This window comes from Nothoprocta perdicaria, unplaced genomic scaffold (assembly GCF_003342845.1).
Source record: "Nothoprocta perdicaria isolate Ctin4 unplaced genomic scaffold, notPer1 scaffold_97, whole genome shotgun sequence".
Lineage (NCBI taxonomy): Eukaryota > Metazoa > Chordata > Aves > Tinamiformes > Tinamidae > Nothoprocta > Nothoprocta perdicaria.
The window spans coordinates 94,397-107,104 of NW_020456276.1; the positions used below are offsets into that span (position 1 = coordinate 94,397).

The 12,708-nt window shown below is 43.3% G+C and overlaps 1 protein-coding gene across 3 annotated transcripts in view; it reads left to right on the top strand.

Moving 5' to 3' along the window:
• CEPT1 (choline/ethanolamine phosphotransferase 1) overlaps positions 1 to 12,708 on the top strand; it is a 26,624-nt gene that overhangs the window by 1,477 nt on the left and 12,439 nt on the right. The window contains exons 2-5 of one of the 3 annotated variants that reach the window (XM_026053116.1): positions 1,579 to 1,980; positions 4,849 to 4,996; positions 6,035 to 6,176; positions 11,905 to 11,989. In XM_026053116.1, the coding sequence (XP_025908901.1) occupies positions 1,585 to 1,980; positions 4,849 to 4,996; positions 6,035 to 6,176; positions 11,905 to 11,989 (771 nt within the window). In that variant the 5' untranslated portion in view covers positions 1,579 to 1,584. Of the gene's footprint in view, positions 1 to 19; positions 67 to 1,578; positions 1,981 to 4,848; positions 4,997 to 6,034; positions 6,177 to 11,904; positions 11,990 to 12,708 lie in introns of those variants that run through there. The other 2 variants (XM_026053115.1, XM_026053117.1) reach the window with 2 other exon arrangements.

Here is a 12,708-nt window from a genome sequence, read left to right on the forward strand (position 1 = left end):
CGCCCACCTCCTTTCCGGCAGTCGCAAAAGGGGCGTAAAGCGCCGCCCAGTGTGCGGAGGCCTGAGGTAAATGCCGGGTGTCCCGGGCCGCTCGGGTGGGCGCCGGGCACGAGGGGGTTTCCGCTGGGCCGGCCCGGTTCGGCTGGTCCTCCGCGCCGCCCGGGGCCTGGCAGGGCGGCGGGGCGCCCGTACGCGGAGTACTGGGGTCTGGGGGGGGTCAGGCCTGGGCCTGCGCGGCCGGGCCCCCGCGGGCCGCGGCGCCCTCCGTGCGCGGGGCGGGAAGGGCAAAGCGCGGGGCTCAGCGCCGCTCCCGCCGCCATGACCGGCTCGGGCCGCCGGGAGCGGCGGGTGCGGGGCCGCCGCTCCGGAACTTACCGCCCGGCGGGGCCTGGCAGCTCGCGGCCTCCCCGTTGCTGCCGCCGCCCCCCCCCCGGGCCCGGCCCTGCGTGGCCGAGGGCTGCCCCGGCGCGTGGTTGTGCCGGGGTTGACCTTTGCTTTACCTGCCTTATTCTCTGTCCCCGTTGCCCTTCCTCTCCTGGGCTTTACTCTGCTACGCTGAAGAACTCGTGTTCCTTTCTCTCTCTGACTGCTTGTGTCTATGCAGCAAGGCTTCCCTTTGAGCAGCCCTCCGCTGCTGCCTGGTTTGCTTCCCTGGGTTCTCTGTGTTTCTTGGTCTCCAAGAGAGATGGAACACCCCAAATGTCCCCGTTTATGCTGGAAACTCTCTTCCCAAGGCAGCTTTTCCTTCTTGCCGCTGTCATTGGGCTGTCTGGGAGCAGCTAAAGCCTGTCATGATTTCATAGCTCCTCTGTGTCTCTTGCTCATCCYGAGTGATGTGCAAATAATTGCTTTCACCTGGCTTGGGCTAAACTAAAGATAAACAAAAAAACCTGCAAAGCTAAAACCACAGCAAGGTGAAATAAGCATTTATTAGTGTTGTTATTGTTATTAGATCGTATTTCTTGATATTTTTTTACAACTGCCTTTAGGTGGTGGTTCAGCTTGACCAAAGAGGCAAAGCTGCTTTCAAGCCTGGGGAACTTGAGATGCTTCCAGAATTTCCCTCTGTCTGAAAGACTTCATTTTTTTTTTTTTTTCTGTATTTGTGGTATTTTCAGTGTCCTTACCTGGCAAGCAGGAAGATTTTCATCTCTCAGAGCATATAGCATATATATAACAGATGCAAATAGATGTAGCTCTCCTAGGGGAGAGAGGTGAGGGGTCTGAGTGTGTCTGAGTGTGTCTGTAACATAAATCAGCGGCGTGTGWTTCATCTGCTGCTGAAATGCTGGGGAACACAGGATATTTGCTTCAGTGAGCAGCAGGAAAGGTAAAAAAAGGAAGAATAAAAGCAACTTACCTTTTTGCAACTACATTGCGGATGCTTCTTCCCTATTCTCTCTTACAAAGTTCTGAATATATTTCTTTTCTAAGTGAAAACGATTTTAGCTTTTTCCTTTTTATTTTTTTTTCTTGTTTTTGTATTTTGTTGGCTAAAGAAATGCTCTTTAGAGAAGCTTTTGGTCACTTTAAATCATCTCTGTATCCTTCGTGATGCCCAAATCTTCTTCTTTGCAGGATCTTATGATTCTTCGCAGCAGCTGTTACCTGCCAAATAAAAATTTGGAGGCCAACCGATCCATGAGCGGGCATCGAAACGTGAAGAGACGATGTGGGGAGTCGCACCTGGAGTCCCCTGCGGGCTGTGGTCACGTCCCTGCTGCTGGATGTGTGTTAAGCAAACTCGTTCAGTTGCCCACGCCTCCCTTGTCAAAGCACCAGCTAAAACGGTTGGAAGAACACAAATATCAGAGTGCTGGACGATCCCTGCTTGAACCGCTAATGCAAGGTTACTGGGAATGGTTAGTTGGAAGAGTTCCAGCCTGGATTGCCCCAAATCTGATCACTGTCATCGGACTGTTAATAAATATATTTACAACTCTGATATTAGTGTATTACTGCCCGACAGCTACAGAACAGGTAAGTACCAGGCCTCTGATGAGCTTAGTTCATGTTTAGTGTGCTCTGGCACTGTTCTTGCATGAATTCTATTTGTGGAGAGCTATTTCTCACTTAAGAGCCTGCAGTCTTCAGGTTTATGCTGTTATTTTTGATGTACTTTCAGTGTGTGTGTGTGTGCTGCCATGTCAGTACTTGCATGTGAAAAGAGCACACGTGAATTTGGGAGGTAGGATGCTGCTGCTTGCTGAGTGAGTCCGCTGGGTGCTGCTCAAGGGGYGAAATGGGGTCTAGCTCCAAAACAACTTGTGGAAGCAGCTGGCAGGGACCTGCTGCAAGAAAGCTGCTGCCTGACGGGATATGTTTGAGTTGGTGTGCAAGCAAGGAAGAAATGGAGTTGCAGCTGTCATAACCTGTGTGACACGTTGCCTGCTTACTTTCTTGTTGCGTGACAAGGTTGTCACCTTTGGCTCTGTGTGATCTAGAGTTACCACAAACAAGAAGCGCAAGCTGGATCGATGGACGGTTAATTGAGTCGACCTGTGAAGGCAGCTTGAGTTACAGTGAAGGGCTTGAGATCAGGTGCTGCTGCTTGGGACATCATGGCAACATGACTTAAGTGACAAAACCCAGCTTGTTAAAACAGACCTTTCTCTATCCCATCTGGAGCCCTGGCAAATTATGTTGTGTGTTGGCCTGTATTGCCATCTTACATAGAACACACTGTGAACTGTGCCTRTATGAATGCAGAAAGGGTTTATTTGATGCAGAGAATATTCTACTTATTTAATAGCTGGGGAAACTCTTGAGTTCTAGTCCTTGGAGTATCTGAGCTCCTACATAACCAAGTCTAGTAGCTGAGACTGAGGATTGAGATTGAAATCACAATTGAATTCATGATCGAATGTCCTTGTGAGTTGGGACGTTCAGCACTGTGCATCCCACTTTAATCACTTTCCTGTATGACATAGCAAAGAGATGTTTACCTCTTCTAGAAATCTGTTGAAATAGCTATGCAATAATTTTGCAAGTTTAAAATGAAAAGTAACTATTAAGTTTGAGTGGTGAATACTTCCAGTTCCTCCCTCCAGGCTGTGGTGTCCTTTATTTTAACCTTCACTCTTCCTGGATAGCAGTATTCCCTGTACTTGAGAGTTTGGATTTCAGTAGGGAGATTTTGCCCTGTCTCTGCTTCTGCAAAGCAGCAGGTAGTATAGGCTGCTGAACCAGAGCATAATTAACATCTAGAGTACAAATGTGATCCAGGTGGTAATTAAACTCCTGAAATACAGACCAAGCTACACTCAGAGTCAGTATATCATATTGTTAGCAGCAATCTGCCACATTAAAGCACTGCTTTATYTGCAGCAATTCAATCCCATTTGCTAAGCACAAAATAGTTCCCCTTTTCTCACTTTGCTGAAAAATAACTTTTTGCAGAGGGAGCTTTCAGCCCTGTCAGATTTGCAGTGTGATGCTGCAGCCCTAGGTGCAGGCAGGACAGGGAGGATGCTGCTTTGGTGGCAAAGCAGGAAGCTTGTGCTTTTAAGCATCAAATAGCTGAGAGGAAGATAGGGCTCCACGGCTGCAGAAAACACAGTTTACTTCTGAAAGCAGTTTTGCTTTCAGCTATAAATAACCTGCTCTTCGTAGCTCTTTCTTAGTTGTCCTTTTTTCAAAGGGCAGTTGGCACTTCCATCTGGTTAAAGGTTCAGCAAGGGGAATGTAGCTGTCTTAGAAATTCTCTGGTAGCCACAAAGGAAAYAAAATATGGCTTGTTCTGCTGTCTGCTTAGTTTGGGACAGGGGAGACCCAGCTAGCAAAGCACAGCTAGCAATGYAAATGCACTTTTCTTGCTTAAAAAGACTCCAAAGAGTTGTGTAATATAGACAGATGTGAAATCTTATGCAGATATAAACATTTAATACACTGATGATGAAAGTAGTGTGCAAGAAGAGCCAACAGTCTGATTTTTTTTTTTAAGTTTATAGGGATAGAATTATCTGACTCTGAAAGGTAACAGTGAGTGTCAAATCGATATGTGAGAAATAGAAACGGTGTCACGGGATGGGATTCCATTGGATTGTCACCTCTCCTGAGCATGGYCGTGTGAGGTGACATGTTCTCCCTTCTCCTGGGGTGAACGCATTGCGAAAAGCAGAGCACAGTGCCAGCTTTCAAAGCAGGATGAAACCCAAATCTGGTTTTTATATTTATACCACCTTGCCCTCCAGGCTGTGAATATTAAGGCATGGATCTCTGAGAGGCTCTTGTGGTCTACAAAAGGAAGAAAAAAAAAGAAAAAGTGGGGTTGACTCTGGAGTCCTCAAGTCTTACAAATCACAGCTGATTTTGTGGAGCGAGCGCCCCGCAGCCTGGCAGTACCCCGTATTCGGTGGTGGTTTGGCCCGTGGCGTCTCGCCGAGTCCTGCCCAAAGAGCTCGGTGGTGCTGAGGCTGTTGTGCGTGGTGGGGGGCTAAGAAAGCGCTGGAGCTGCTGATTGCTCGGGTGGTTTACACGTTCCCCCGCGGGAAGCAGAAGCGACACAAGAGCTTAGCTGTGCACGGCTTTGCATACGTGGTGCTATAAATTTCTCAGCTGTTCAGCGGAGCTTTCCTTCTTGCTTTAGAAGACTTGCTTTGCCTATTGATCTAAGCTAATGCTTCCTGTTTCACAGTTATTTCGTGCATTTCCACATATAACTTGCTCTGCCTGCCCCTATAAGGACCAGCTATTGGGAAGTGGAGGGGTCCATGCATGTAGTTTTGAAGCTATTTAGATGAGAAAATGTGTGCGAATGAACTGTTAAAGGAGAGTATGTGGCAGCCTGAATAAAACAGGCCTGAAGGCTTAAAAATCTTTTGTTATCATTGACAATTTCTTCCATAGGCACCTCCCTGGGCATATATTGCTTGTGCATGTGGCCTTTTCATTTACCAGTCCCTGGATGCTATAGATGGGAAGCAAGCAAGAAGGACAAATAGCAGTACTCCCTTAGGAGAACTTTTTGATCATGGCTGTGATTCCCTTTCTACAGGTATTGTCATTTTTCATTTGAAGTATGAGGGTTAATTTGATCCCTGTTTAGGGATGAAATCTGGAGTACACAAAAGTCTTGGGTTACTTGTTATTGAAGAAATGGGCAAGTGATATTGCTGACGGTGAAGCTCCCTGGTCAGCCCTGTTGTCTGTGTGCAGTTCTCTTAATTAACCAGATGCGACCTTTCTTGTATTACATTTACACTGAATGAATTAAGGATGGGGCTAATTCAGCCTGAGCCATCAGGTTTCTCTGTCAGCTTTCTCAGTGTTGCTTTGGGCAGTTTGCTATAAGAAGCCTTCCAAAATGCTTTTCCATCTTCATTTTTAGATCTAACTTATGTAGAACGATCGTAAAGTCAAATATGGTGCCTAAATGGTGGGGCAGTAGCAGGCCAGCTTTAAGACTAGTATAAATAAGATTGAGTCCCTTCCCAATGTATAGAATTCATTCAGCTATCTGGAAGTTTAGCTCTTTCAAAAGAAGGGGTACAATATTTTGATTACTTACATTTTAAAGCTTTTGCACTTTAAATGTTTATAAATGATTTCTTATGTGTTTAAAAGAAATGCACAGATGCCTTATGGATCTTGTGGGACAGGCATTGGGTTTTTCTCTGTAGCATGATGAAAATGAAGAAAAGGGGGAAAAATTTATTCAGCAAACCATGCGAGAAAACTCCACTTATGACCAAAGGCTCTAACTACATAAACTGTAGAAGTCTCTTGATTTCTAATGGCATTAATGTCAGTGAAAATGGAGGGTGCTTCAAAGTCCTCAGTACTGAGAACATCTGGCAACTGATAAGAATTTAAATACACTTCTACAGTCTGTACTACTTCTTGCCTTTTTCCTTTTTGAATGGAAACATTGACTTTTTTTAACATCTGTGAAATGTTAAGACTGGGTTAATTTCACACTGTTTCTCTTTTTCTGGGTCCTCAATTAGATTTGATTCTGGGATGGGTCTTTACACGCATACACATTTTTATTTTTATTTTTATTTTTTACTATGTGACTGATTTTCTTCTGCAGTCTTTGTGGTTTTGGGAACTTGTATTGCTGTGCAGCTTGGAACCAACCCTGACTGGATGTTCTTTTGTTGTTTTGCTGCAACATTCATGTTTTACTGCGCACATTGGCAGACCTACGTCTCTGGAACGCTGCGCTTCGGGATGTAAGTAACCTGGCTGAAAGTAAGGGTGAAAATTATACTGCTTTCCTGTCTAGTTCARTTTTGTGTAATTATAGTGAAGATCTGTAGAGTAAATTGTTTATATTCCTATATATATATATATACATGCATATAGCTTGGGATAGCTCTTATGTTGGATCCACAGTTAAYATCAAATGTTATTTAGCTTGTGTTAGGAATAGAAAACTAGTCTTTTGCCATCTTATTTAATCAGGAGCTTATGATATGAATTAAACTGAAGTAAGGGAAAGCACATTGTGTTTCTTCCCTAAGAACTGAGTGCTTGTATCAGATGGTGGCAGTCTGAAATCTAGATCCATATTCTAATCCTGATAACACCAAAGTAAAAGTAATTTCTGATGATTCTTTGATACTTCAACATTAAAAGTGAGAGACTAGGTTCAATTTATGTACTCTTAGGTGTATTACTTTCAAGGCGTACTAGAGGACTCAATACTGAGTCCTAACTTCCCTTAACTTTTATGGGGCCTTAATAACAAAATTTTTCCACTTTTGGAAACCTTGGCATGTGCTTGACTTTACAGATGCAAGTACCAAAGGYGCCTGATTTGCTTTTTGGCTCCAGACAGATATGTGTATTACAGCTGGTATTCCCTGTAGCTTTTTCACTTTGTGACAAATCTTTAAGCTTGGAGACAAGAATTTGCAGCAGACACAATGTTATGCATGGTTGTATTTTAGGAGAGTTGGACCCATCAGCGTATGGCTACTGTAGACGAGGTAATAAGGACACAGAAGCCTGCATGTCATTATTTGCGATATTGGACAGCATTGTATGATAAACACATTTGTTTAATTTGCCCTGTGTTGTAAGGTTAATAAACTGCCACGAGCTGACATTTGTTCCCYTGGCAAAAACTCTGATTACTCATTATTTTGGTAAATGATTCTTGCTGTTTGATGTTAGGCTTTTTGAAACTTTGCTTTTGCAAAAYTTTAAACAAAAAAGGCTGTGTTTTATCTATCTTTTCGGAGCCATAGGGACCTACATGCAAGAAGCAGGAAAGGGCATGGAGTTTGGGATTACTTATAGTATGTGATGAGCTGGTGTCGGAGCGATTGTTTTTCCTTATGGAGACCAGGAGAAGTGAAAAGGGCTCAGAAAAGAGCAGCTGGCTGCTAAAGGGATTGGAGAGATCAACGTTTCAGTCCTTAAACTCAGTCCAGACTGAGCACAATCACTGAGCACACTAACAGAGCACAATCAAACCAAGAGCTTTCCTGCCCCATCTGCAATACTCTGGAGGAATGTGGCAATTCAGCAAGTTGACTATACATTTAACTCCGTTAGTGACATCAGCTGTTCTGGTTCTTCCTATCTGGTTCTTCCTATCTGCAACTGCTGAGCTGTCCTGGGCCACTCTAGGATTACAAAATCGCGTGAAATAGGAAGGTCTTGATGATGTCTCCGTCTTTAAATGATCAAATACTCTTATTAGGTCTTGGCAGCTGATACAGACCTCTTGAAAGGCAACTTGAGTGGGTTTCATTACTCAGAAGTTAGCTAGAGGTCAGTGTTGCTTAAAAATTGTCAGCGAGGAAGCTGCAAGTATCACGATGAATCAGGTAGGTTACAGTAAAAGTCACTGTGACAGCACCGGCAGTGCAAAGACAACAGGAAACATCACAGTTAGTAGAGATATAGAGTTTTTTTCTTAATTTAAAAAAAAAAAAGAAAAAGAAAGAAAAAGGAACAAGTGGCCTACTTGGGAGCAGGTTTATTTGATCTCTGATTTTTGAAAGACGGTGCAGGATATGAATCACAAACTGTGGAAGGAATTTGCATGCAGTCAGCTGAGTCCAATTACAATTATTAGATGTGATATTAGTTGTGATTATTAGTCCTTCTTGGACCAAAATTACTCCACGTGGGTTCTCTGTTTCCACACCTCCTAGTTGGGCTGGCCTCAGCGAGGTTATTAGCAGCTGTCCATGTGTCTATGCAGGTTCAGTAACGTATCCAATCTGCAACTCAGTGCAGAAATAGCCTGACTCTGCAGGAGCATCTTAAATTCAGTAGAGAAAACAGTGATTCTGAAGCTCTTGGGCTTTTTAAGGTCTGAACTGGCTTCCACTTTGYAAACACTATTGCTTTCTTAAGAGATGTGAGCCCCAGCAGCCCAGCCCCTGGGTTGGAGCTGTGCAGACACCTAGAGCACAGAAATTAAGGCATTATAGATGTGACTGTGCTGAGTTGGGAAAGTGTAAAAACATTTTTGTAAAAAAGGGATCCATCAAGGATCCACGTGGAGCCATGGAGATGTGACTGCACCATGAACTCCAGCACTTAATGCACTAACTTGTAAGAGAAATATCTGGTTTATTCGAGCTTTCTTTAATTGAGATAATGGAAAGTTGGCAATTGTAGYGATCAAAGATGTGTGGAGACGAGCAATGAGATGGGAATTAATTTCTAAGGGTGCTTCATAAAGCTCAGCTCATGGATTGCACAACATGATCTTGAAGCCGTTGTAATTAGAGGCCTGGATGAAGCCTGTTGGGCAACTTGAAGAGGGAAGAGCACTTAAGAGCATTCAGACAATTGAAAAGTTACAGATGTTGCTTTGCTGAGTAGTAATCCCTAATGAATAACAGCCCCTAGAGAAAGCAAGACAGTTCAGGCTATCTGATGAAACAGCCACCCTTGAGGAATGCTGGAGAATCCTGGAACATTCCTGTGAAATGACATTGCAGCAGTTGGATGTGAGCGAGAGCCCCCTTGATAATGGAGCCAGTTAGGGAGGGAAGAACATCGAGTTGTCTAATGTTTAGAGCCCTCCATCCAGTACTACTACAGAGATGAGCAAATGAGGGGGTATTTCAGAAACCCACACTTTTTTTATAGAACTTAACAGAAAAGGAGTTGGTTGGTTGTCCTGGACATCAAACTCGCACCAGATCTCAACACCCATAGCTGGAAACTTCTCAAGCTGAGAAAGTTGAGCTCAGTGAGTGCTTGCTCTTGGGAGCAATTTCGGGATCTCAGGCTTATAGGAGGAGATAAGGCAGTAATTCCCACAGTTTAACACTTTCCATCTCAGTTCTTCAGCGTTTTCTGAAGGACTTTAACTGCTCTGCTATTTGCAGAGGGAGGTTTGAAGTTCAGTGCAGAGCCTTTGGATGTCAGGGAGGACTTTGCTTCTCCACCCTCACAAAAAGGTGGAGCTGTGGAGTTTGCTTGTGGTCTGTTTTTGTCCATGCACTTCAGTTACTCCTTGCACCAGTCAGCGTTTCACTAGCACTTTATTTGTATTGAAACATAAGTGCCTTGCTGCACTGTAATACATACAGCTGAAATTAATGAGGGCTGTAGCAAACCATAATGAATTTCTCCATGATGATCCTCCTCCACTTCCTTTCTTGCTTAGAAGTCTTTTGACAGTGTTTTGAACTGAGATGAGATGTTGCTGCTGATTCTTTTTTTTTTCTGTTGTTTTTATCAGTGAATGAGGCTTTAYCACTGTGCAAAGCTGAGTTCCAACACGATACACGCAAGCTTCACCCGTTTTTCTTGCCTGCCAAACATTTAACCTGCTTTAATGGGCAACAAAAGGAAAAATGAGCGTGTCAGCTGAAGCGTATTGCAAAAAGGAAAGGAAAAGAGCCTTTGGTTAATTTTTAATTTTTGTTTTTACCTAGCGGTTTACCGCTAGCGGTTTACCTAGCGGTGAATTTTCTGTAACTGCACAAACTTTTGTGCAGTTTGCTTTTTAATGTTACTTATGTACATAAGTGAGAATGCATTGGAAGGAGTTAAGAGTCAACTTCATAGCAGCCTTTTAACTAAACATTTGGACTTTTTGCTTGTCACTCCATAGCCTTTTTCTCTCATGTGACAATGAACAATTTCTCRTGGGTGCCATGGTTCCTTCAAGAGAACAATCTTTTGTCTCATGCTCCCATTAGTAGCCCCTTGCCCAGCCTGAGTAATTGCACTTGCAYGCCTGGTAGATATGGATAATACAGATGGAAAAATCATTTCTTGGCCCAAAGTGCTGCTGCTCAGAGTACCAAACTGTTATCCTGGAGTTTCCCAGGCTCATAACTTCTGTTTTCCACTGAGGCAAGTGTGTTTTTTCTCTGGATTTGTAATGCTGCACTGGGGCTGTCACAGTGACTTTTGTGGGTTGGAGAGGAGAAGAGGGATGCATGCAAACCACTCTTAATACTTTTAACATGTTTTATGGCACTAAATCAGCTGTATTAATAACATTTGAGTTGATTTCAGTCTGCAGTGTAAGTATCTGCTTCTTGATGTTTTTGCTTGCTTGACTCTCTCAAAAAGTCTCAAGTTTGAGCTGAAGCCTTTGGTTCTCTGTTTTGGGCAAGGGAAGAATGGACTGCAGCTGTCTGGAGGCTACGAAACTTGATTCACTGGTTGCCATTTTCAAGTCTAAGTCTTAGCTTGTTTAATTAAGCCAGGACATGATAAAAATTATGTGTTGAAGATGCTCAATAAATTAGTGTTGACAAGGGCATGCTCTTCATGTGTGGCTAGCCAGTGGTGTGTTGCCTTGCTCAAAATCCTTCCCCGTTTAGCAAGTAAACCTCGCAGAGCAAGAAAACAAGTGTTGTCACTGGCAATATTTAAATAAAGTCAAGCACATGCCTAAGTTGGTCGTCCCCTTTTTAAGTTTTCCTAAATAATGTTAAAATTTAGCCATGTTTGAATTGCAAATACTGATTTTTTTCTTAGTAAAGTCAAAAAAAAAAGAGAGAATTCCAGTTTCCAAAAGCAACAAAATTGCCTGTTGTACGTATGTGTAGCTTGAACGCTGCTGTTTAAAAACATTTTGATGAGCATTTGCTTTAAATGGAATTTCTACCATGCTTGAATTCATTGCGGAATCATTTCTAAACAAGGCAGTTTAATGCAACTTTAATTAGATCAAATGTTAAATTAATTAGCTATTAAAATAATGTTACAAGCCTGTACCAAAGTGCTAGATATGTATTGTAGTTGTCTTTGCTGTGGTTTATTTTTCACCCTTTGCTGATGGGATGAAAAGCAAGTATATGCAGGACGTATAGCTTGCTCACCCCTGAGTAACAGCCTGTAGCTGCCTTGGCCTCCTCTCTAACATCATTCGTGGAGAGGTCAAGGAGGTGAGGCAGCACGGAGCGTGAATCCGTGTTTTCTCTCGGAGGCAGCTAACGGAAGATGCAGCCAGCGAAGCCTGAAGACCACGACCGATTTGTTATCTGGGTTTCCAGTCTACAAAAAATTAGAGAAGCACCATTATGTGAAAAAATACACTGAGTGCCATTCACGGGTGATGAAGATGAGATCCCAAGTTGTCTGTTTAATTATGGTTTTATTTGCTCCAGCTTGGAGCCAGGGATTTCATGCCATTTGTTTTCTCCTGCATGAAGCAGTGATTGCGTTTGCCCCCTCAATGATGTTATACCCCGAAACAGTAAATTGGATAAGGTCGGTATGGAGTTTTGAATATGCACAAATTGAAGTATTTCTGTCAATTCTTTAATGCCCTATTTTTTTTCCACGCTCATTAATTTAAAGAGCAGAATAAGGGAATTATCCCAGTGGTGGTTTTGCAATGCTCTAAAGGAGCTGCCTGCATTTGTGTTTCACATTGTGACCAGAAGTTGGTTCTAATGGGTGGCAATAGCAGAGGTGCTCAGTAAAAAGCAGTGCTCACGTTGCAATGTTTCTCTCCCTCGTGCATAGATTTGATGTCACAGAGTCTGTGCTCTGTACAGTAGCAATCCAGCTTCTCGCAGGAACCCTGGGGCCCTGGTTCTGGAACTACACGGTAAAGAGATCATTAATGCTGCCCGGCAAGCAACGGCATGGACTAAGAGACAGCACCTTTGTCATGCACATAACAACTGGTATATTGAGCAGCGTCTCACTAAGGGCATTGCACAAGCGTTCTGATAAAAGAGGGGGGAAATAGTTGCAAAGGATGAATGAGCATCCCGTGCAATTGGAAATAAGTTTTGAAAGCATCGCCTTGGACTTCAAAGCAGAGGGCTGCCTATTAAATCAAGAAGTTGACTTTGAACATTTGAGTCTGCCCCGATTGTGGTGCCACCTATACAATAACCAGGGGTGCGGAGGTGGCTCTGCAAGCCTGGGTCTAAAAATAATCCAGTTGGAACTGCTTATTAAAGTTGGAGAGACTTTATTTTTTTAATGCAGCTACCTTTCCGCCAGAGGAGAAAAAAATTGCTTGGCCAGTTCATGGAATTAAATGCAGTGCAATAGCTTAAAATTTGTGATTATCTGCCAGAAATAGCTCTTTTGGTCCRTCTCACTTTGTCCTTGTAGTCTACTCGCTTAACTCCACTTATAGCTTCATTGTTAAGTAACTTCATTTCCTGGTTGTCTGTATTTTCCAAATGCTTTTCCTTACATCGGTGCTAAAGATATCACCTTTTCCATTCTGGTTTACCGCTTTTCAGAAGGGACTTTCTCTTCCTTATTTCAGCCTTATATTCATGGCTGTATAAGTCATCTTCCCCCCCCGCC